Below are 26018 nucleotides of genomic sequence, written 5' to 3'. Positions count from 1 at the left end.
TTAAACTGTACCAATTAACTGTGGCAGGCAGGTCTATTGTTAATGTGAGAATTCCTTCACCAGCGACCATTATTACCTCAAGGAAGACAATAGCCACACGTCCTTCAGCTCAGAAGCGTGCGCACGTGTAAACACGTGCAGACATGCATACCAGGGTTTCCTGCAGAAAAAAGTCTTGACCAGGGGGGACCACATTGCGACCGCGCGAAGCGCGGGCGCGCCAATGCGGGCGCGCCAATTATCAAAAATTTTTGATAATTAATTAATTTATTAGAGTTATTAATTCTTATCTTTGCCATTTTTTTAAATCATTTTTGGCCTAAAAATGTTAACAAGTTAAGAGAAGTGTCTTAATCAATCAGGTATTTTCAAACCACAAACATCATGATAACAGTTGGTGTGATGATGGAAAACAAACTACTTGCTATCGTCATTCTGACATTTATTCAACATTTTGTCACAGAATTAACTTTTTTTTAATCAAGTTAATCAACCAGCACAGTTTGGGAAGTGAACCCTTGGCACAGAAAAAGAACAATTGTCAATCATGAGCTGAGGAGGTAACAGGCCTTATGCTAGTGTTGACAAAGTGTACATGACTTGTCACTGCATGCCATTCTTCTCGGCTTAAAATCCGCTTCCGTTCAGGCATTCAGGAGATACCAGCCCTTATGTTTTCTTCAAATGTAAACAAACATGGCTGCCATGTTTGAAAGATAGGGTTGGTATGGGGGTTAAACATGCAATTTCGCGATCGCGATCATGCCTAGTACATTGTTGGAGGTCCAAAAAGTTTTTTTGAGAAAAAAAATTTTTTTGGAAAAAAAAAAAAAAAAAAAATTTTTTTTTTACACCCTAGGGGGGGCGGGGGGGTTTTCAGGCCGGGCGGGGCGCCTGGCCTGTAAAGTGCTGCAGGAAACCCTGCATACTAGATGCTAGCAAGGGCATACACACAAACATTAGATGCAAGCAGGAACAATACACACACGTGCCTGCACGCCGATTCATACATTGATTGATTATTTTATTAGACAAAAATGGAGAACAGTACAAGTATAGTCAATACAATTGAAAGGTAGTACAGTACAAGTACAGTTAAACACCCTGCCTAAAAGGAACATCCCAAATAAGACTTTTTACGGTCTTTTTTACGTTGGAAGCCCTCTGTATTTAATTCATGGACATAATAAATAGCAAGTAAAGAAAACATTCAATAATCTATTGAAAAATCTATTGAAAAACATTCAATAATCTATATGTTCAGGATCGGGAAATGGCTAAGAATTTAACCATATTTGTCTTATGGGTTTGTGTTAGCAGATCATTGTGTGCGCTCCCTCTGGTGTTGTGGCTCACTTTCACTTTCTCTGGGCCACACAAAAGAAGTATGCCTTAAAATTCTAGTTAATTTAACTCTTGAGAGTTCAAACCTGTAACCAAATGGACCAGTAATGGTCGATCTCGATCATAACTCTCTCTGCTGCCCTCCTCCTCTCCCCTCCACCCCACCACTCCCAGATGGAGCCAAACCCGTTCCCCTTCAACTACGTGGCCAACTACACCATCTCCACCGAGGTGGCCTCCATGGAGTTCCGCACGGAGAACGGCACGCAGATCCCCATCTCCGGGCTGGACGACAGCCAGGCCATCACCGTCGCCGTGAACAACGGGAGTGCCGGCGGCGGTGGCGGGGAAGCGGGGGCCGACGGGTCGGGAGCGACGGGGGTCCCCACGGCCGGCGCCGTCAACATCAGCCACTGTGACTCCGTCATCGTCAGGGTCAGCACGGGAAACTCCAACCGGCAGGCTGGGCTGTTTGTCCAGCTCAACTTCACCTCGCTGAACGGTAGGCAGTCGTGGAGAATGCACACACATATTCTATTTAAAGGGGTACTGTCACCTAATGGGGTACTGTCACTTTAAAAAGTCATCTTAAATTATGAGTTAATATTTTTATGATGTCATTGTGGGAATGCGCACATTTTAAGCCAATCAAATTAATTGACTGTACTGTAGTACTACTTACTGTACTGGTCAGCTGTTGTTGGGGAGCGAGGGGGAGATTACACTGTGACATGAGTTTCAGACTGTTTCAGACAGTTTTCAGAGAGACCACGTGACCTACTGTATCATGCATACTATTATAATTTTGGGGCGTGTCAGCGGTTAAAGTTTTTAAAGTAAGTTAAAGTGTCAATACTGCAATGCAGAAATACTCTCTTATGAGTAGAAGTCTGGAATTCAAACTTTATTTGAGTAAAAGTGCAAAAGTATTGATGTCAAAATGTAATTAAAGTACCAAAAGTACTTGTGGTGCAAGTTCACAATGAGTCCCATCGCGACGCATTGTGAGCTCGTAGATCGGTTATTTTTCAAATGGCCGAAATCTATACAGGACTGAGGTTTTTAATGTATGTTTTGTAATAACAATCAAAATCTATAAAGTAACTAGTAACAAATGGTAGTGGAGTAGAAATAAATTATTGGAAATTGGAATTACTCAAGTAAAGTACAAATAACTCAAAATTGAGCAGATCTACAAGCTCGCCCGCTGTGAGCTTGTATAACTGCTATTTTTCAATAGCTAAAGCATTCAATAATTCTAGGCCTAAATGGCTTAAAGCATAATGTTTCTTTCATCTTCTTGGGGCACTGCAGAAAACCCTGAGCGAGCAGAGGACACCGAGGAGCCCTACATCATGGCCTACCTCCACTCCCACGACCGACCCAACGAGTTCAACAACACAGACAGGAAACGCATCACATTCAGCATGACCAGGGGGCTGGACCTGGACCACAGGAACTACACCTTCTTCCTGTCACCAGAGTAAGTGGCCTTCGATCTTGATTACATTTCATCAGTGGTGCAAAGAGACAAGGCACTTATAAGTAATTGCAGTTGTGTCCTTTAAAAACCCATTTAGGCCTAGAATTATTGAATGCTTTAACCAGTGGAAAAATAGCGCGCTGCGAGCTTGTAGATCTGCTATTTTTGAAAAAGTCGTGGAAATGTGTGCAAATCTTTGAATATGTATTTTCAAAGCGAACGTTTGTACCTCAAATTTTGCTTCTGGGGGGGTCCTTGGAACTAAATATTTTGAGATGGGGGTCCGTGGCCAAATACATATCATTTTGGGGTTCCTTCACATGGAAAAGTATGAGCACCACTGACATAGTAGTCTCTCAAGAACAGACTAACTGAGCTCCATTTAAGTGAAAAAGGACCTTTTCTTTGACGATGGCTGGCCAGATTGCTGACATAGAAACATAGGTTTTTCAAAAAATTCTTAGAAGGATTCAAAAGACACCTATAGAATCGGGTCAAAATTCTAATTTTCACGATTTTCCAAAAATAGCAGATCTACAAGCTCGCAGTGTGAGCTTGTAAAAAACTAATGATACACAATAATGTGTACCCATTCTAAATGGGTTAAAAAAAGAACTCTTTTGGGGATATTTGGAGAACTATGTGAAAGCATGAGCAGCTCAGAGGCCTTGTGGTTAGAGTGTCTAACCTGAGATTGTGAGGTCGGGGTTAATTTCCCCAGCCGGTTCATACTGAAGAAAGACCGTCAGAATGGGACCCAATGCCTTCCTAGGCTCCTGCCCTTAAGGGCCACAATGGCTCAGGAAGCGTTGGTTGTCATGGCTACTTACTACTTGAAAGCTCACACTGTATATGAACTCGCGCTGTGTGAGCTTATTTAACACATAGAACCAATATAGTCATGGTCACTTCAACAAATGGGCTCATAAGGAGGAACTCAGGAGGAAATGTTGTTTACATCCTTTTGCTCCATCTTTTTCAATGAGTCCTTGACTCTTGCAGCTAACCCTCCTCAACTTAGCCAATGGTAAACTAAAAAGTAGATCTCACACCAACAAAAACAAACCGTCACTGTCAGGCAGAAACCTCGTATCTCCAAGTTTCAAAGTTGTACGTTTTTTCGTAAAGTAAAGCCCTGCCTCATCATATAAGACTGTTGACAAAAATACAAAACTAGTGAAAATAGCCAATCTACAAGCACACTGCGAGGCGTTGTGTGCTTGAAGATCCGCAGTTTTTGAGCGGTGGTCACACCGTCTCCTATGCGTGACTGTGTGTGTAGTTATGTTACTATGTATGTTTGTCTGTAGCATGAGCTGCAATACTCCTGGGTGACCAAGTGGGGCTGTTGAGCAGGCCAGGCACACACACACACACACACACACACACACACACACACACACACACACACACACACACACACACACACACACGCACACGGAGTATAGTTCAACGAAATGAACTGGTCACGTCCACCGCTCACTTCAAACTTGGTTTGATTTTTTTTAGGATGAATAAAAAAGGTTTCCACCCGTCAAAAACTAGTTAAACAACTGCTATTTGTTTTTTTTTCATACCCAGGTCCTATGACACCACGCTGGATTACTTTGTCAACGTGACGGCTGCTTGCGGCCCTGGCTCTGGCTCTGGGTCGGTGCGTTTGGACGTGGGGGTGTTTGCGTCTCTGTGCCAGTATTTCAGTGAGAGCGAGAAGCAGTGGAGGACAGACGGCATGGTCCCCCTGGCCGAGACCAACGCCAGCAGGGCCGTCTGCCGGACCAGGCACCTCACGGTATTCGCGGCAGGCCTGTTTGTTCCGTCCAACGCTGTCAGCTTCATTGTGCCGGTCAGTATGTCACACACTCATATAGACACAAATATAGACGCCTTTTGATGAGAAGTGCGTATATTTGTCCAGATACTCACTGTTGGAGGTCTGTTGACAGATCATTTATATATCGTCGTTGTCGGGTGGAAACCTTGTATGTCCAAAACCGCTTGTTTCGTATTTATCATTTAAAAAATGAACTCAACTAGCGAAAACAGCCGATCCACAAGCACACAACGCCTCGCACCGCGAGGCGTTGTGTGCTTGTGGATCTGCTGTTTTCACTACTTTTGTGCGACGGTCTTGTACAGTATGATGAAGCAGGGCTTTGCTTTACGAAAAAACATACAAATTTGAAACTTGGAGATACAAGGTTTCTGCCCGACAGTGACGATATATTTCCACTCAAAAATGTGTGTGTGGAGCCTATCCAATCCAATCCAATCCTATCCAATCCGCTTCATGGAGCACATTTAAAACAACAGTGTACACAGAACCTAAGTACAAGAACAAACAATACACAATAAACAGGACAATATATAGACACAGTAACTCTCAGCCTGAGTTTTCGAATTCCAAGGAGTACGAACGCACGAACATCCAATCATGCCTAAATTGAAATGGCATGTTGATGGTCTATATATATTTATTGGTAGACTGCACATTATGTTCACTCATTCATCACTCATTCAGGGATCCAGTGCAGATATCTAAGGCAAGCAGCTTATTATTTCTTTTTTATGTATCTTCTATCTATCATTTCTTATTTTTATTCTTATCTTGTTTTGGTTCTTGACTCCCCAGCTCTCCTGTGTTTCATTCTTAATGCTGTTGCTGCTATGACACCTGAATGAACACCCTCACAATCCTATCTTGAAAGAGCATGTGTATGTGCGTGAAGAGTACACACAGACAGACGCACAGTTTGTTATCCCAAAATGTAGACACAAACACAGACGCATGCGCGCGCACACGCACACACACACACAGAGAGAGAGAGAAAAGGGGGTAATGATGGTGTCTCTGTGTTTTCAATGTTTCAATGGGGGTATGATTAAAGAAATCCTTTCTCTGATGTATGACCTCATTTTGTAAGGCAGGGATTCTGAACACCTTATTTAATTGGAGCATCACCTTTAGAGCACTTTTACATCTGTATCCTACTGAGAATGATAGTAGTAAAAATGATAATCGTGTCGTGTTTTCATCATAATTTTGGGCAGCCCTGTGAGACGAGCCATCTGCGAGTGTTGTGATGCTGTCGGGTGGAAACCTTGTCCAAAACTACTACTTTTCTGGAAATGTTAAAGAATACTATATTGTTTCCAATGGATCCTATGGCGTTATTTTTAGTCAAAAGCTCTTGTTTGTACTTTTTACTGGTTCAATATTTATAAAACCCACAGACAGAATGAATCACCTTTACTACATTTTCAAAATGAGCAAAAACAGCAGATCTAGTATAAGCTGATGATGTTTTTATTTTATTTTTTCAGACATTTAACACGTTGATACTTAGTAAATTTCACTCTGTATTTGGTCTGATCTTTTTTTTTTACCTCTACACCAAACCTATTTTTGGCTAAAGTTCTCTACAGAATAGGGATGCGAGGGTTCAAGTTGTTAATTGAAAATAATTATCCTATCACACAAAGATTTGGCGGCCCCCCTGTAGTAACTCTGAGGACACCCTGTTGAAGACCCCTGGCCTATACTGTGTTTACCTGTGTGCCTTAGGAGCGCTCTGGAGCCCCGAGCCTGGTGGTAACGTTGGTGTGCGTGCTGGGCGTGCTCTGCTACCTTGTCGCCGCGGCCATCCTGCACAAGGTGGACCAGATGGACCTGCGCCGGGCCGGCGTGGTTCCCCTTTGTGGCCGAGACGGACTCTTTAAGTATGAGATCCAGGTGAAGACCGGCTGGGGACGAGGCGCAGGTGAGTGTGGCCAGAGTGCAAAAGGGTGAGCGATGAGCATCAGCGTCTTAGGCCAGTGGTCCTCAACCTTGTCAGGCCGTGACCCCCAAAATAATCATATTTGAACTGGGGACCCCCCACCCTGACGAGCACTTGTAGTTGCAAGAGTTGAGGCATTACATTTTGTATAACACGGTTCTATTGTGAAAATAGCAGATCTACATGCTCACAACTCCTCGCGTTGCGAGGCGTTGTGAGCATTTAGATCGGCTAGTTTCAAAATTTCTGCCTCTAATAATTGACAATTTGGCCAATGTTTAATTCGTCATTTTAGAGGTATTAAAAAAGTCCTTAAATTGTCACTTGAAATGGGGCGGTCGGCCACGGTTAGGCTTCCTACAAACAGTAAAGTCATATACCCTCTCCTTGTCCTTTGAGAATGAAATGAGGGGAGGAGGGTGTCGTCCAATTCATTCTCTATGGAAGTCACATGGTTCCATGACTCTTTTTCGATCCTCTTGGCTTGAATCAAGCTTGATCCAAGCCAAGAGGCTCGGAAGATGCATGAAACCATGTGACTTCCATAGAGACAACTCCCTCCCCCCCTCATTCTCAAAGGACAAGGAGAGGGTATATCACTCTTTAGTGTGAATGCAGCCTTAGAATCTTTGTTCTCTGTGTGAAAGTAAACAAGCTGGTCAACATCCGGGGACATGGACACGATCGTGGCTTCCGGGGCTCTTCAAAATAAAGCGCAGTGAATGGGTGGCACACTTGCGTTTGGATGATTACAAAAATAAAGGCACTAAAAGTGTTACGGTTGAGTACTTTGTCCACCACTGAAATGATAGTATCACCGTTTCTCTGACCTGCCCCTGTCCCTCCTCCCCAGGTACCACAGCCCACGTGGGGATCAGTCTGCATGGGCGGGAGAGCCGCAGTGGACACCGCCATCTAGACAGCAGAGGAGCCTTCACTCGCAATGCCCTCGACATTTTCCATATCGCCACCGATTCCAGCCTAGGCAACATCTGGAAAATACGAGTTTGGCACGATAATAAAGGTGCACACACGCACGCACATTCTCTCTCTAACACACACACACACACACACACACACACACACACACACACACACACACACACACACACACACACACACACACACACACACACACACACACACAGGGACTGAGTTACTAGGGCCCAAGGTGGAGGGGCCTTAATTATTTTATACTTTAGCTATTTTTGAAAAGTCATGAAAATGTGTGCAAATCTTTGAATGTATGTATTTTTAAGTGAACATTTGTAACTCAAATTTTGCTTCTGGGGGGTCAATGGAACTAAATATTTTGAGATGGCCAAATACATATAATTTTGAGGGTCCTTCACATAAAAATGTTTGAGCACCACTGACATAGAAACATAGGTTTTTCTAAAAAGGTTCACCATTAAAAAAAAAAATAGCAGATCTACAAGCTCGCAGCACTGCACTCGGTGCCGCACTGTGAGCTTGTATATCTGCTATTTTTAAGCACAAAATAACACAGTGAATCCTTGCACCCAGTGCCCAGAATTTGGTGTGACAGCAGTGACACCCCTGACTATGTCTAAGAGCTCATTAACTCCCTCACCTCCAGGTCTGTCCCCAGCATGGATGCTGCAGTACGTGATGGTAAAGGACCTGCAGACAGGAAGCAGCTACTTCTTCCTGGTCAAAGAGTGGCTGTCAGTGGACAACGAGAGGACAGACGGACGGGTGGACATCGAGGTGGAGGCCTCAGGTATGAGGGGAAACGTTGTCTTCTCAGCATTGGCGTTTATTGGACAAATGAAGTGGCTCGTGCGAGGAATTTGACACGGTGGGCGCTGGGCAGGCGACTCATGAATCATAAGTTATTAGACGAGTGAGCCCTCCGCTGTATAATTCTCGTTGGTCGCAGTAAAGCTGTGTTCTCATTGACTTCCATGTAATTCATAGTGCACGGATCATGCACACCCATGCCTAGATAATGCACCACGTGTGTCCATATTGCTCACAGCTTTCAAACAAAAAAATCCGAATGGAAATCCGTTCAGGCATTCATGAGATAGCAGCCATTATGTTTTCCTAAAATGTAAACAAAGATGGCTGCCATGTTTGAAAGATGGGGTTGCTATGGGGGTTAAACATGCAATTTCGCGATTGCTATCATGCCTACTACATTTTTTGGGGTCAATTCTTTTTTTTTTTTTTTTTTTTTCAAAAAAAATTCCGTACAGCGGGATTTTTTCGGGCTCCTCGGCCATGGCAGCAAATTAGTTAAAACAGTAGAACGCTTCCAGAGAAGCAGAGGAGAGCCTGACTGACTGCTCTGGTCGCAGTATGGATTGCTAGAATCAAATATGTATATACTGTACATTAACTCAATTTTATTTCAAGTCGACTCGACTTACAGTAAAGTTGAAGTTGAATCGATCCAATCATTTTATGACGTCATCATATTGGAGTAGGGGTCGATCTACAAGCGAATAGCAGAGAATAGCACATCAGCGACGCAATGTGATTGACTTGTATACTGAGTGAAGCAGTGAAGCTTGTAGCCTTCAGTCAGCTGTTCTCGGCGCGCAATGCCGTCCTTTGCGGTGGTCGGGTGAAGTTAAATGTCTCGCTAGGAGCGTACCACACGTCTCACCACAGTCACCAGCCAACAAATAAGAGGTACGAATGAACTGAAACATGCGCTGAGACAGAGCGGTTCCCAAATTAACACATTTGGGGAATTGATTACATGAAACAGGCACCTAGGCATGCAGCCTAAAATGTCTCTTTTTCCTCTTTTTTTTCTCCTTCAACTTTCGACTTTCCCTGATGAGAGTCGACTTGTGTAATCAAGTCGATTGCATAGGCGTATTCGTAGGTCCCCAGGTACGGGGGTCCGATTTGGACCGGCCCAGCCCACAACGGCCCACTTCGGTCTCATTCGCGGCCGACTGTGTCGGCCGCCGAAAAATCGGATCGGGTCGGGTTGGATCGGCCGAAAATTCGGTTCGGTTTGGGTTTCTGTGTGCATTTCCAGGTCGGTTCTGGTGTGTTAGCACACAGCGCAGCATGTACATACGTGCACACTACACACAGACAGTCACACACACACACACACACACACACACACACACACACACACACACACACACACACACACACACACACACACACACACACACACACACACACACACACTACCAGGACAGTGTTAAACTTAATATCACCAACAGTGTGTGTTGGTCAGCCTCACACACCACAGACACATGACACATGTTCAAAACCAGACGGAAATAACTGACCACTGCACAACTCACATCAAGTTCAAATTCACACGCAAAGACCATGCAGCCAAAACTAAAGCACTATCATTGTAACACAACGCACACACCAACACAGTGCTGGCACTGTGCGTAAAGACGCACAGTGGAGAGCTGCTTAGACATGCCCAAGTGGTGCCCAACAAATTGACCAAAGGCACAATGCAATTAGAATAGAATAATAAACTACTTGTTTATATATTCTACCTTATTGAATGAGCATCCGTCGCAGTGCGTGGTGCACAAAACGTGATAAGCGGCCATCGTATGGAATGATATAATCCGAAACGGGTGGCAGCAGTGCGCTATTCTCCGCGACGATGCAGTCCTTATTCAACAAACACACAAGAGTCTCTTTTTCCATTGCCATAAAGCTCCGTGTTCATCATCATCATCACCTATTCCTTCTTGGGCCGCGGCCGTTCCAACGTTGTTTCGGGCGGCCGAGCTTCTAGTAATAATAATGCACTGTCTGATAGCTCCACTTCCCCGACAATAGGTGATTTGGCTGTGGGTAGACCATCCGATGTAGACAGCACTACTGGCCGGTAGCGACGCCTCCTCGTCCTCGCTGACAAAATAATTATTTTCAGTACAGTAGGCTGCTGCTGGGCTGCATCTGCCTCCAGATATTTTCGTTTTTTATCTCTTACTTTCTCCGCAATTTGCACGCACGGTTGAGCCATAGAGTTATAATATTAAGGGTTGAGCACTGGACACTGGTCCTCTATCCCGCCACCATTTTTTGAACGGGTTACGTTGACACGGAGCAAACCACTTGAGCAGGGGGAATGGAGTCTCTACCTAACCTCCCTCTACCATTCACAATCACTCCACCACCCCCCCTTAATAACAATGTAAAATGGACCGGGCCGGCCCAGTTGTCTCTATTAGGGCCGATGGGCGGTGAGACTGGTCACTGGTGACTGCGTGTCGGCCAGACCGGTTGTGCGCACATATCGTCCGCGTGGTCCTAGTGCCGGCCCTATTTGAGGCTTTTTTCCTCTCCTTTTTGGATTTCAGTGTCGCGGCAGCCCAACTGGTGGTCCGCGGCCCACGGGGGACAAAACGTACGTGTCCCCGGCCGTTCCTACGCCGCTGCGATTGAGTTGATTTGTCGATGTTTTGGTTAATGCCCTAATATACATATAATGGTCCAACCCCTAACCCCTTGTTTCCTGTGACCCGCAGAAGAGGCGGAGCTTGTTCGGTTGCCCCACCTCCTGGTTTGTGAGCTGCAGAGGGCGGTGTGCGAGAGCCACCTGTGGCTGTCACTATGGGAGCGTCCCACCCGCAGTCCCTTCACCCGGCTACAGAGGGCGACATGCTGCGCTGTGCTGCTGCAGCTCTGTCTGTTGGCCAACACGCTGTGGTACAGCACCGTGGCAGACAGGAGATTTAGGTACAGGAGTGTGTGTGCGTGAGCGTGTGGCATGTACGTGTGCTTTCACCGAGAAATGCCACGAGTACTGTTGATCCCAAGGTCCAGAATTTAAGCATTTTTGTAATTTAAGCCAGTGGTTCTCAACCTTTTCAGGCTGCGACCCCCAAATAATCATATTTTAACTGGGGACCCCCCCACCCTGACGAGCTCTAAGAGTTGAGGCATTACATTTTGTATTACACGGTTCTATTGTGAAAATAACAGATTTACATGCTCACAACGCCTAGCCTTGCGAGCCGTTGTGAGCATGTAGATCGTCTATTTTCACAATTTCAGCCTCTAAATTTGACCGATGTATCATTAGTCATTTTAGAGGTATTAAAAAGTCCTTAAATTGTCACTATGAAATGTCCAGATACCCTCTATACACTTAAACTTTATATTGGTTTCTTCACTGTTGAGTGAGAAAACAATGTTTCACATTAGGTTGATCATCTGGGGACTAGGCCTGGGGCGGTATCGACATTTTGTTACCGCGATTACCGTCTTCCCATTTACCGCCGGTACTGCGGTAATTACCGCACCCCCGTATCTATTAATTAAGGTTCGGCGATAAGCCAAAATATTGCAATCATCTTCCCAAAAGTCGCCTCTCCACAGCCTGACTGCCCGAGTTATACTTCTCCGTACAGCACAGCGGGTCTGGCTTTAAAAGGAGCAGATCTACAAGCTCAGAACCATAGAGTATATCAGATACGCGTCGCGGATGCGACGTGTTTTAGATCTGTGCCCTGTCGGGTTACCATAGTAACATAGGCTCCGTACTTTTCACACAGCTGTGTGTGAACAGGGGCGTCAATTGGGTATGGCAGGGATATGCAGCTGCCTTACAGGCCTGGGTCCAGGGGGGGGAGATAAAAGTTAGTTCTAAATGTAAATCCATAAATGTCTCTTTGTCTATCTTTACTGGTTATTATGTTGGTAAATTACAGTAAAATAACTACAAATGCAAAATGTAACAAAATGGTCACTTTAACAAGGTATTATAATTATATTATAGGTATATATAATGATATATTATATGTACTTCTTAAAATAAATATATCATGCCTGTTGCTAAGGTATGGCAACACCAGTCATGTTGCCATACCTTAGCTTTTTCTGAACTGACGCTACTGTGTGTGAACAAACCAGAAGAGAGAGACGGGTAGTCAGGATCGTGTAGGCTACAGTGATTCTGTAAACTCCATAACTGGTAAACTCACGTCTCAAAACGCAGTGATTGAGTGCTGATACAGGTTTTAGTTACAAGACTTGACAGAAAAGGTTATAAAATCGCCGACGGGGCTCATCGCGCGTCGCGGTTGAAAAAGTAAAATAGTTTCATTTTCGGTTTTAGTCCACGTGGCCCGCGCTCCGCTCGTAATCCGTATGAATAAAAAAAGAAACAGCCACAACACAAGGTATGTATTAACATACTTGTGTCGTGGATTACAGAGAAAGTTTACTCTGTTCCGTACTCCCCTACGACGCTGCAGACCTGCACAGCAGGGCAGCAGCCACTCGGACAGTCACGAGTGACGTACACTGTATGTGGCTTCCAAACTGTGGTATACGGCCCAGAGCAGAGCGGCATGGAGCGCATGCGGTCCTCGCTTCTCCCCTGTTTTAAAACTCGCTTGTTTTCAATAAAAAAATATACTATTTTTTGTCTTTTTTGACCGCGGTAAGGACCATGACACCGCGGTAGGCCTCGGTTTACCGCGGTACGGCGGTACGGCGGTACGGCGGTACGGCGGTTACCGCCCCCAACCCTACTGGGGACCCTCCAAAATCATTTTGGGGACCCCTCTGGGGGGTCCCGACCCACAGGTTGAGAACCACTGATTTAAGCCACGTCCAAGTGAGGTGACACGATGTGACCGATGCTATTGTGACTGATACGGCATGTTCTCCTGTGTGGCAGCCCCAGAGCAGTGTCTGAGCTGGTGTCATTAAACGGCGAGACAGTAGCAGCGGGTCTGGTGAGCTGTCTGATAGCCTATCCTCTGTACCTGCTCGCTTACACGCTGCTCAGGATGAGCCGCAGCAAGGTAAACATGAGAAATACACTGTACAAATGTACCAGCGTGGGCTTTTCGTGGCATTCATAGAGCATCATGGCCACAACCCATCACACAGAGAAGCTGACTGAGTGTGTGTGTGTGTGTGTGTGTGTGTGTGTGTGTGTGTGTGTGTGCGTGTGTGCGTGTGTGTGTGTGCGTGTGTCCCAGTGTGTGTCTGTGGAGCAGGTCCCTCCACAGGTGGACCAAGAGTCAGTGGAAATCGATGACTTTTTGGACAACTCCATGGCAGGAAGCTCCTTCCTCTTCTTCAACGGAATCCCTGGCGAGGTAGTATGGGGACATGAAGACACTGAAAGAATCACATATCGTTGTTGTCGGGTGGAAACCTTGTATCTCCAAGTTTCAAATTTGCATGTTCTTTCGCAAAGTAAAGCCCTGCTTCATCATACAAGGCTGTCACACAAAAGTAGTGAAAACAGCCGATCTACAAGTACACAGTAGATCGGCTGTTTTCACTAGTTTAGATTATTTTTAAAATGAAAAATGCGAGCGGTTTTGGACATTTCACCCGAAATACAAAACCCTTTTATTATTTTAATATTATATCGATTAAAAAAGGATCTCCTTTAACCTTATTGCCTAAAATATGTTAAAGGATTGATTTTGGGGGTTTGTATTGTAAAGTACACTGTGATGACATCACACCCATGTACTTTGCAATACAAACCCCAAAATCAATCCTCCAGTTCTAGGCAACACAGAAGGGGGGGAACTTTTTTTTGTATTTCCACAGAACACCTTTAAGGTATATTTAATGACATAGTTCAATATTGAAAATGGGTGGTTTTCCCCTTTAAGTAACCCCTGGTCATATATCTTGCGCACACGTACCTAATCCAAAACAAGCGGATTGACGAGATCACACGTTTCGGAGGAAACAGGTTGTTTTTACACGCTCCACTAGTAAGGTCATCAGTGACAGGGACATGAGGGAATTAAAAATTGATAAAAACATAATGATAGGGAAAAAGTTACATAAGTATAGTGTTTTATGACCTCTTTTACACCGTGATTGGATTGGGCTGTGTGGTCTGTTTAACAACCAAACTCAACTGTGTGAACAGGCAAGGTAATAATTTAACCCATTTAGGCCTAGAATTATTGAATTCTTTAACCAGTGAAAAATAGCAGATATACAAGCTCACAGTGCGGCACCGAGTGCAGCGCTGCGAGCTTGTATATCTGATATTTTTCAATAGTTAAAGCATAAAATAATAATACACAATACTGTGTACCCGTTCTGAATGGGTTAAAAAAGTTTCAGTCCCTGGTGAACTCATTAACACCGCTCTCTATTATGTTTCTCTCCTTTCTCTTTGTTATTCTCTTCCTATCCCTGTTTGCTTTCATCAGACCAACTCAGAGGAGACCAACGTGGACCTGTCGACTCCATCGACCAAAAGGTGAGCCGCGAAGGCGGGTAAAGCTAAATTACTCTTTGGTAGACACGTCTTCCATAGTTGCTTCTTTGATCATCCAAAATAGTCTCCCCGCTGATTTACACTCTACTTTAATACAGGTCTTAAAGTCATCCTTTTATAGGCCAGTCAATCTAAGCTAAAAAGGGGCCTGACCCAAAATAAATTGCAATAGTAATGGTTCAAGGTTTTTTATGATCCTTAGGGTCATCCAAATAACATATTAAAAGTTGTGAATGATATATTTAGTGGATCAAGGTAAATTCAGGGGGTTCAAGTTTGGGTCCATTCACTTACTATACAGGAAAAAAAGACCCCCAAAAAAATCTTCTTTAAGTAGCATGTGAGGGGTCTAACTAGGGGTTTTTCATGATTCTGAATCCATTGCAAGCATTTGTTTTGCACAAAAAACATTCCTCTGGCTAAAAACGGACCCATAGAACTATGGTATTGTGATGAGTCATCACTTTTCTGGGGTCAGCTCCGTTTTGTGGTGTCCGTTTTAACCCAACGAATGTTTTTTGTGCAAAACGAATGCTTGCAATGGATTCAGGATCATGAAAAAACCCTAGTTAGACCCCTCACATGCTACTTAAAGAAGATTTTTTGGGGGTCTTTTTTCCTGTATAGTAAGTGAATGGACCCAAACTTGAACCCCCTAAATTTACCTTGATCCACTAAATATATAATTCACAACTTTTAATATGTTATTTGGATGACCCTAAGGATAATAAAAAACCTTGAACCATTACTATTGCAATTTCTTTTGGGTCAAACCTTAGATTGACTATTAGCACACAAACCAACTGAAACAAAGCAGAGTGTAGCCAGCGTATAACATTTCAAAACCTGAGCACAATAACAAACATGGTGATGATTGACTTTATACATTCACTTTGTGTGCATTAGTTTGTTTGCTAAGTAGTGTTATTGTTTTTCTTTTTTTCTTTTTCAAATGTTGTTGACTGTATTTACTATGGACCCCCTGTGTGCCTAAAATAAAGTTTGAATTGACTTGACTTGACTTAGACCAAATTCCCTGTGCAATGTAAATCAGTGGGGAGACAACTATTGAAGATATCTTTACAATATTTTGAGCTACATCATCAGGAACGGTACAAGAAAGTTTGGTACGTACACGGCTCCAAAACTTCAATAAAATAAAAATGATGCCAGCACTCACATTACAATATGTCCTTCAATATTTAAATTTAGGATGGTGACAGAACACGGGGTGTGTTTCGGCACTATGCCTTCATCAGCGTCGAATGATACAAGTTGTGCCAATTGTAAGGGGACCTGCGTGAATTAAGATCTTAAAAGTGGTGTGGGTAGATATTAAAACGGTCCTGGTGGACCGTTTTTTTTTATGCCTAGCCCTGAATACACAATTGACTGAACAAAAGAATTGAGCAAGTGCGCCACTGAGTTGGACGCTAGATTATTTGCTCCTTTATTGTAGTTTGGACAGTTATTGTAGCTATACAATTCCAATTAATTCTCTCATAAATAATGCATTGGCCGAATATGAAACCTGAGAATAGACGTTAGTTTATATTCACTGCATGTCTCCACCAGGTAGCTTGAAAGTGTTTTTTCTCTCTCTCTCTCTCCTTTGCAGCGTTGAGAGTTGGGACATGGCTGAGCCCGAGGACACGGAGGACAGAGATTGGCCGGAGCTGCTGAGTGACATGTCTGGCATGGTGGGAGGGGCGGGGCTGGCGGCGGGGCTGCCCAGGCTGAAGAGAGGTCAGGGGAGCAGGCACCTCGGGGTGGACATGATGAACCCCGAGGACGAGGACGGCACCGGTCAACGCAACAAATACTTCACCTCTTCAGGTAACACTGGTTTTAGGACTATGTTCTTAGCCTATTAAGACTGGGAATGCATTACTACACATTATTATTATATAACCATTATTGTATGCTTTAACAAATGAAAAATAGCAGCTCTACAAGCTCACAGGCTTGTAGATCTGCTATTTTTGAAAAAAAATTGCCAAACTTTTGAATATTTTTGAACTGATTCTATAATGTCTTCTAATGTCTTTTAAAAAATAGTAGATCTACAAGCTCGCAGCGCAGCACTTGGTGCCGTGCTGTGAGCTTGTATATCTGCAATTTTTCAATAGCCAAAGTATAAAATAATTCCAGGTGGTGGTTGCTGGTAGTGGTTGCTGTGCAGCATAGCTGGTTCAAAGAACGTTTGCAGTGATTTAACAGAACTGCATAGAGTGTCCACTTCACACCGTCTGGACACTTAACTGAAGTGGTCAGATGGTCTGAAGTGGGCCCAGCTACTGTCCATGCATTTGCTCGCTTACTCATTAATTGTACTCCCACACCCATACACACACACACACACACACACACACACACACACACACACACACACCCACACACACACACACACACACACACACACACACACACACACACACACACACACACACACACACACACACACACAGATGAAGACCTGATCAAGCACATCCTGGCCGACGGGCAGAACTTCTTCCCACAGCCAGATGAGAGTGAGATGGCCGACCTGTAAGTTTGATCTGTCTCTCTAAATACCCTGCCCTGAAACTCATTGTGTGTGTGTGTGTGTGTGTGTGTGTGTGCGTGTGTGCGTGCGTGCGTGCGTGCGTGCGTGCGTGCGTGCGTGCGTGCGTGCGTGCGTGCATGTGAGTGCATGTGAGTGCGTCAAGTATGTAACAATCTTCAACAAGTTCTGCCTTATAGGCACTTTGTAACTGTCTGTTCTCCTATTGTCTGTGTTTACCGATATGTCCTTGTACTAGGCATTCTTGTACTTCTGTTTATGTGGACATAAAATACATATTTCATGGGTGTGTGTGTGTGTGTGTGTATGTGTGTGTGTGTGTGTGTGTGTGTGTGTGTGTGTGTGTGTGTGTGTGTGTGTGTGTGTGTGTGTGTGTGTGTGTGTGTGTGTGTCTGTCTCAGATCCAGCATCTTTGGAGATAAAACAGAAGTAATTATCCTTCAGAAGCTAAATGAGCCTCTACCTCCAGGATGTGTGAGAAGAGACCCACCAAAAACTGCATTCACATCCAACACAGGTGTGTGCGTGTGCGTGTGCGTGTCAGCAGTAAGGTCAGGGAAGTTTACACGTGTGATTAGCATGACTATATACGGTACAGATATACAGCACAAATATATGAAATATAATTTTTGAAAGTTGCTACCAATTTTAATATCCTATATTTAAATATCTTTAGAATGTTATTTTACTTGAATGTTTGAAATCAAATACAGTATATATCGTGGGGTGGAAACCTTGTATGTCCAAAACCATTCGTTTTGTATTCATCATTTTAAAAATGATTTAAACTACGATCTGCTATTTTCACTCGTTTTATGCAACACTTTTGTATGATAAAGTAGGGCTTTAATTTATGAAAAGACGTAAATTAAATTTGAAACTTGAAACCGACAGTGACAATATATTTCAAGGCGTCTTTCTCTCATTGTTATACTCTTTGCCCTGTTCCTTCCTTCAGTTGTGACTGACATCTGTCGCCCGAGGCGCTTCCCTCCCTGGTGTGGACGCGCCGCCCTATGGGGCAGCTGGACCGCCATCGCTCTGGCCAATGGCCTGTCGGTGTGGGCGGGCCGTGGGTTTAGTCAGGGCGTGGCCATGATGTGGCTCATCTCCTGTTTCGCCAGTTTCCTGTGTTCCTGCTTGCTTCTGGAACCTATCAAGGTGAGTTTTGGAAAAAGCTCTTACTTACTTAACTCATACAGTGCCATCCGGCCACAAGGGGCGCTAGAGTGCCAGAAATGTATCCATAGACCTTCATTATAGCTTTCGTTGACCCTCCCCCAACTGGCTTGTGTTTTCACTCCAGTCAATGCTATGGAGGACGAGAGGAGGAAGCTAGCTGACACGTAGCCAAAATTCTAACCCATTTAAAAGCGCGATCTAAAGCTATTTCAGCCGCAAAAAACTTTCTCTTTGGGTCTGGGAACACAATCCGGAGAAAATCCTGTCTAAAGATGTGATTTATTATTGGAGTGGGCGGCGCGATGCGGCCGTTAGCGCGAATACGGCCCGTGGATGGCCGAGTCTAAGTCCCGGGCATGGATGGACGTCTAGACCGGGGCTTCGTTGAGGCCTCCGATAAAATAATTCATTTCATTAACTCATTCTGTGCCTATCCCGAACATGTTCGGCTTTATTTCAATCCAATACAATTTTTTTTTTATTAATTGACTTACCCTGAGCTGCTTGTAGAGTCGTGGGTGGTCCTGGCTCGTCCTACGCTAGCCAGCTAGCCATTTTACATGGTCCGACGATATATTCCATTAAAAATGGTTTAAAATACATTTTTGAGCCCCCCAATGTTCACCAAATGTTCAGCGCCGCTTCCGGAACGTAGTCCAGTGTGCCTATCCCGAACATGTTCGGCTTTTTTAACTCATTGAATGCCAGGCCAGAGTTCCCAGAGTTATTGTTTTATTTCATTTAATTAATAATCGCGATGATGCGCATTGCTGTAGCCCGAAAGAGTCGGATCCGGTTTCCAACAAGAAACAAGAAGTAGGCGTAATAAAAAAACAGATCTCATTCTCTCCCATGTTAAATTTTGCAGGAAAACGCCCATATCTCTGTTTCCTGTGTGGCGTAATGTCTCCCAGTGTAAACGTGCTAACTAAATAAGCTTATTATATAGCTTTGGAACGGCTCGACGGATTAACGTGCTGTCTTTTGTCTACGACACCGTGGCACGGCATGCGTTCATCCGTGCACGATCTTACTAGGTAAGAAAACGAGAAATAGCTGGCAGGGAACGTCATAAATTGAAAAACAATGTTAGAAGTCAATGAGTTGCTGAGGACTGGAAGCCCAGTCTCCATGGCAGTGGGGCTGGACTGACTGCTGTCTCCCTACAGGTGCTGTGTGAGGCGGGCTACTACGCGGTGTGGGTGCGCCGGCTGCGACCAGAGGACCAGGACGTGTTGGTGGAGTTCCCCCGGGTGGAGAGGGTGGTGCAGCGGGTCACCAGGGTCCGGCCGCCACAGGGCTTCGCTCTGTCCCAGGCCCGGCAGCAGGCCCGGAAGGTCCACATGCTGCACACCATGCTCAAGGTGAGTGGAAGGTCCTCATTATGCACACCATGCTCAAGGTGAGTGTTAGGTCCTCATAATGCACACCATGCTCAAGGTGAGTGCATGAGAGAGCATGTGCATGAAACCTTCTATAATAAGGGTTCCCACGGTCATGAAATTCCTGGAAATATTTTGAAATTAGAAAAATATTTTTCCAGTACTGGAAAAGTTTTGGAATTTATCAAGGGTCCTGGAAGGTCCTGGAAAAAATAGCTATGCATTGTCTTTGGTTATTGATTTTGTTAATACCTCTGAAATGACAAATTAAATATTGGCCAAATTGTCAAATATTAGAAGCAGAAATTGTGAAAATAGCAGATCTACATGCTCACAACTCCTCGCGTTGCGAGGCGTTTGTAGACTGTACAAAATGGTAGAACATCTGTGTCACATTGTTCATTTGGTTGTCTTTGGTTCTCTTCTGCAGAACTTCCTGGTGTACATGTTCTTCCTGCTGGTGGTTCTGCTTCTCAACTACTCTGACACGGCCAAGGACACACACAGCCTGAGACTGCGCACACACCTGGAGCGCAGTCTGCAAACACTTGAATACAGCCAAATCAGCAGGTACTGTTTTACACCTTCACAACACGTGCATCATACACATATGCATGTGCACATAAGCACACATGCAGTACAAAATGCATGCATGCACAAAAATAATAGAGGTAAGAGCTAATAAGAGTAATGGGTTCAGAACAATTAAGTGAATCGAGAATGTTTGGTGAAATCAAAATGTCAAGGGGAGTTGATGTTTCCTGGAAGCCTAATGTTCCTATTCTTAGATGAGTGGAGGAATAATTGCATTGACATTTTTCATGGTTTTAAATGAAGGAAATGTGGGGGAAAGAGCTGAATTAATAAGTGTCTACAAAAATAGAGGTAAGAGCCTGATCAACCCCTACAACCCCACCCATTCACTCAGATCAGGCCAGCCAACACAGGGATGCTGACAGAACCCTCTCTAAAAACCCCAGGACAAAAATCCACTCGTCCTAGACAATTTGCCCTCCTGGCCCCCAAACTGTGGAATAAACTCCCTGTCGCACTTAGAACAACAGACTCACACTCTAGCTTCCGCCGTGGACTGATGACTCACTTCTTCAGACTCCACCTAAACCCATAGCACTGCTGTAACACTCCCCCTCCCCTCAATGAGCACACATGAAGCTAGATAGCATTTTTAGGTTTTAGAAGTTTTTTACTGATTCGGTGCGTGGTCTACCTATGCTATATTTTTTCTAGATTGATATTCCTATGCATTTGTTGTTTTGTTGTTGATGTACTGACATATTATCTTGTTTATTATATTGATGTATTTATTACCTGCTTATTGTAAGTCTCTTTGGATTAAAAGTTAAATGCCTAAACTGTAAACTGTAATAGAGTAATGGGTTCAGAACGATCAAGTGAATCGAGAATGTTTGGTGAAATCAAAATGTCAAGTTGATGTTTCCTGGAAGCCTAATGGTCCTATTCTTAGATGAGTGGAGGAATAATTGCATTGAAAATTTGGGGGAAAGAGCGGAATTAATAAGGGTCCAGGATAGTTAGTACATTTAGAGTGGCTTTCCATTTGTGTTCCGCTCTTCTGCATCGTCTGATTTGTCTCCTAATGGAGGGGGTGTTTTCACTGAGCACGCGGCCGTGCATCCTAATTTAGAAGTTTGCGATGGAGGTAGCGGCAAGACAGGAAGTTACTGTTAAAATTGTTGATAATGGCGTCATTGTCGAGATACACTGGTCAGAGGGACACGGATGAGAACAGGCTGGCATCACAAAATCTGTTATTTGGCTTTAGGTCAATCTCCTTAACTCCAGACCACAGCTTAGTGTTTTGTGACTGTGATATAAATAGAATCTTCGAGTGCTGCTGGAACCTTTCTCCTCCCTCCGGAGCCAACTTTCAGGGGCGTGAGATCTTTTCCAAGATTGGAGAGATCTGCCATCACCATCCAGACAGTGGAAACTGCCATCACTTTTTAAGTCATTATAGGCTGCTACAATAATAAAAAATATACTGTGGAATAAGATGATGGTCAAATCATTGGAAGGACAAGGAGCCAGCAGTCTAGTTTAGACTGGTTGTGATTGGGTGGGCTTTGACTTTGTCTTTTTACCAGTTTCGAGTTGCAGTGGTTTTAAAGGAGGGTGGGGATTTACACTCCTTTAAAGCCATCGGTATTCCACATTTTTGTGGCATAGTAGGAGAACATCTGGTGTTGTGTTTGTGGACATCTTTGACGTTTTGGAAGTAGTTTGACAGGTACATGGGTAACATAGTGGTGTAGTGTATCGTGTACACCAGGCCCATTGTAAGATGCTATACTCTGTCTGTAGTACTCTGTACCCTTTCAAAATGATCAGGGTCAAGATGAGTCCTAGATGGAAGGTTAAGCAGTAGCCTAGACAGTTTATTTTGCGAAGTTTGGAGCGATGTGTTGTTCTCTGTATTTTGTTTTTGTTAGCAGTCTAGCAGCAGAGTTCCAAATAAACGGTAACCTTCAGGGACAGCCAGGCACATACCCAGACAGCAACTAGAATAGAATAGAAATAAAAGATGTTATCTTTGCTCCAATTCATTTTGAATGGACTGAATTCAAAATGACTCTTGTCGAAGCTCCTAAAAGGTGCAGTGTGTAGGGGCCTTAACACAACTACTGCCTCTTAATCTGAAGGTTTGCTTGGTGCCTCTGTGCCACGCCGTTTCCTCCATAGGCCGCCGCTATTATTTTGAAGGGCTGGAAGGGGGTTGTTTTTGTTTTTTTGGATTATCACTTGACGGCAACGATTACGTCATCTAGTCACATGACAGTGTTGGTCCAGAAGGGAAACATGGCTGCGCCCATCCCGAGTCTAGAGTGTGCAGAGTGGAGACCCCTCTTTGTATACAAAATGTCTTTTATGAGTTATTGAAGTGTCTTTATGGGCCTCTCAATGGATTTACTATGGAGGAGCTTCACTTCGCGTGCACGCCCGACGTGCGTTGTAAACAAATCGCGGACATTACCGATGCGGGCGGGACCGGAGCGATGTACAGTAAGTAATAATATCTTTACTGTATATACAGTAAGATTGACAGTCCTCACCGTCAACGGCGCCATGGTATTAACCCTTTCAATGACGGTGAGGACTGTCAACGGCAGCAGAACAGTTAAAGGAGTACTTCAACCGAAATTCACCTTTATTTTCTATCAATTGTTTTTCTGGCATTCCTGATGTGATGTGATTCAAGACTGAAGCACAAAAGTAGTGAAAACAGCAGATTTTGGACATACAAGGTTTCCACCCGACAATGACGAAGGCTTTTATAATTTTTTGCGGCTCCAGACAGATTTGTTTTTAGTTTCTTTGGTCCAATATGGCTCTTTCAACATTTTGGGTTGCCGACCCCTGACCTATCCTAATATTAGTCATAGGCCGTGTGTAAAAATAATTACACACACACTACTGACTAACACGTTATCAGTAGTGCTTACCTGAGTAGTGCTTCTTCTTTTTTCTTTTTTCTTGGGTATAGGCAATTATTTTTCCCCAGTTGAAAATGACCCCTGCGCCACCACAAGCACTCGTCTCAACACTACCAGACAGCCTCAGAAAGAAAAAGACTGGGTGCTCGGAAAATTCTAAAAAGTAAAGTGTGCTGAAGGTGCTCTTTGGTAGGGAACTGAATCAAAAAAGAAAAAAGAAAAAAGGAAACCAAGGTACTCTTCTTTAAAAGTTAAAAAGCCTTTAATACATGGTGGCTAGTTCATATTTGAATAGCCCACGCGTTTCGGCCTTCCTCAGGGTGCTACCAGACAGCCTATTGAAAATAAGTAAGGTAAAGTTAGGTACAGTTTATCGAAAATGTTGCTGAATAGAAAAGTATTTCTTGAGAGAAAGGATTTATTCAAGGACAAGTCATGCAAAGAACAGTACTTAGAAAGTACAGCTACAATAGCGCTCAAAGTAACTGACTTAAAAGCTAACATTGGAGGCAGATATGAATCACACAAGAAGATAGATTTTCATCCCTACAATATGAATATCATAAAAACTTTAAATCAAGCAAAATATCACGCCATAGAAACATTAGCATTAGCATTCTTTAGCAGAGAACACAAGAGCGGTGTGAGGCATTGTGTGCTTGTAGATAAGCTATTTTCACTAGTTTTAAACATTTTTTAAATTATAAATACAAAACAAACGTTATTGGACATACAAGTTTTGATGACTTTGGTTGACAACTGTGAAAAATATTTATTCTTATATTTTTATATACAGTATTATATTATTAGGAATTAATTTGCCTCCTGTGTGAACTGTGCATAGCTGAATAGAATGGGATAGGTCATAATGGTGGTACTTGGAGAGCATATTAGTCTTTAAGAGCATGTGGAAGGAAGGAAAGTTCATGTCTTGTAGTTTTGCTCATGTTCACTACATCAGTGGTTCTCAAAGTGGGGTCCGGGGACCCCCAGAGGTCCTTGGGGGTCCATGGCCTAATGCATACCAAACTGGGGGTCCTTGAAATTAAAAGGTTTGAGAACCACTGTACAACATGTTCCCTTGTGCCGACTAAGTGGAAGTTGGGGCTTCAGGCAGCTTCCATGCATGGTTGAAAAACTATCATTGAGGATGATGGAGAGTCTTGGCAAACGGAAGGCACAACTCGTGCTGAGTGTGAGAATGTGTTGAAATAGCTGTCTAAGTGGGATATGGTACTGTGAAGTGAACATTACTGGAAAATAAAGCCTGTTAGTCTATTTATTATTCAGTTATACACTTGGTTTACTGTAAAAGGATAACCCAATTCTTTGTGTGATTGTGATAGAATCATTTCTTTACATTCTTTGCACTTGACCGAGCATCACTATTATGTTGAGATGAACTTTAAAAAATCTATGACAAGGTTTGCAACACAATGTTATGCAATAGCTCTCTTTCTCAGCTAAGGGGGTCCTTGAGCTGAAAAACGTTGAAGACCCCTGCTCTACACAATGTCCTCTTTTAGAGAACAGAATATAAAACGAAAGTAAATTCAAACTACGATCAAAAGTTTGTTCCGCTTTGGAGATATCTTACAAAGATGTTTTCAGTTCAAACACGCACAATGTAGACATTGTGCATACAACCTTCACCATGTACACAGAGTACAAAAATTGTACAGTGTACAGTGTGTGTGTGTGTGTGTGTGTGTGTGTGTGTGTGTGTGTGTGTGTGTGTGTGTGTGTGTGTGTGTGTGTGGTGTGTGTGTGTGTGTGTGTGTGTGTGTGTGTGTGTGTGTGTGTGTGCGTGTGTATCACTGTGGGTATCACGTTTTTGAACAATTTCTTTTAATGAACACACTCCTCTCTCCCACAGTCGAGATGATGTTCTATCGTGGCTGAATAACTCCTTGTTGCCTCGCCTGATGAATGACTCGGCCCTTTTGAAAGAGACAGGGAGCACTTTACTGGGCACGCTCAGACTCCGACAAGTCAGAGACACGCGCGGTGAGATTGATTTTCTTTTTTGTTGTCAGTTTGTATTGTTTATAAACCCAGCGACCACAAACATGTTATATCACTGTATATAGGCCTACACTGGCCGTGAACAAAGCCCTCAGTCTGAATGCTCTGTAATATCAGCTTGATGACCTTCAAAGATGCTCACACTGTTGAATTTCTTCCTTCTTGTGTGTCATCGTCGGCCGTACCAAAACTCTCACTTACAGACAACTATAAGTGCTCAGAGAGTTGCTCACTCCTACAGTATCTTACCGCACTGAATATCCCATTTCTTTTTCCAGGCTCTGTTGGTTTTGACGCGCTCTGTGACGATCCAGCAAATTGTACTTGGAGAAAGGGCTGGGCCGAGGTTCAAACGAAACGCACCCAAAATCCCATTCTGTCCAGCACAGCTGATGATAATGGGTAAGGACAAGGCTGCAAAGCAACGGTTTGAGTGAGGGGTTTTCCTTTTAAACTCTGCACTATTTAGATAGCTTCTCTTAGTCAAAATTGTTATTCGTTGTCTCATTAACCTGGCGTCCTTATGTTGGGCATGTCATCCATTTGTACATGGT

At 43.7% G+C, this 26018-nt stretch overlaps 1 protein-coding gene across 1 annotated transcript in view; it reads left to right on the top strand.

Moving 5' to 3' along the window:
- pkd1a (polycystic kidney disease 1a) overlaps nucleotides 1-26018 on the top strand; it is a gene marked incomplete at its 5' end in the record, with an annotated part of 160009 nt that overhangs the window by 121945 nt on the left and 12046 nt on the right. The window contains 18 exons of the mRNA XM_080722718.1: nucleotides 1519-1846; nucleotides 2659-2827; nucleotides 4409-4673; nucleotides 6393-6588; nucleotides 7460-7630; nucleotides 8207-8350; nucleotides 11100-11310; nucleotides 13259-13385; nucleotides 13566-13685; nucleotides 14772-14821; nucleotides 16458-16675; nucleotides 17308-17386; nucleotides 17804-17919; nucleotides 18361-18563; nucleotides 19754-19948; nucleotides 20397-20536; nucleotides 25316-25446; nucleotides 25743-25866. Of these exons, the coding sequence (XP_080578844.1) occupies nucleotides 1519-1846; nucleotides 2659-2827; nucleotides 4409-4673; nucleotides 6393-6588; nucleotides 7460-7630; nucleotides 8207-8350; nucleotides 11100-11310; nucleotides 13259-13385; nucleotides 13566-13685; nucleotides 14772-14821; nucleotides 16458-16675; nucleotides 17308-17386; nucleotides 17804-17919; nucleotides 18361-18563; nucleotides 19754-19948; nucleotides 20397-20536; nucleotides 25316-25446; nucleotides 25743-25866 (2987 nt within the window). The remainder of the gene's footprint in view (nucleotides 1-1518; nucleotides 1847-2658; nucleotides 2828-4408; nucleotides 4674-6392; nucleotides 6589-7459; nucleotides 7631-8206; nucleotides 8351-11099; nucleotides 11311-13258; nucleotides 13386-13565; nucleotides 13686-14771; nucleotides 14822-16457; nucleotides 16676-17307; nucleotides 17387-17803; nucleotides 17920-18360; nucleotides 18564-19753; nucleotides 19949-20396; nucleotides 20537-25315; nucleotides 25447-25742; nucleotides 25867-26018) is intronic.

The sequence above is a fragment of the Nannobrachium achirus genome (genome assembly GCF_963921795.1).
Source record: "Nannobrachium achirus genome assembly, chromosome: 3".
Taxonomy (NCBI): Eukaryota; Metazoa; Chordata; class Actinopteri; order Myctophiformes; family Myctophidae; genus Nannobrachium; species Nannobrachium achirus.
Note: the sequence above shows the minus strand (reverse complement) of the source record. Positions and strands in the feature narration are given on the sequence as shown.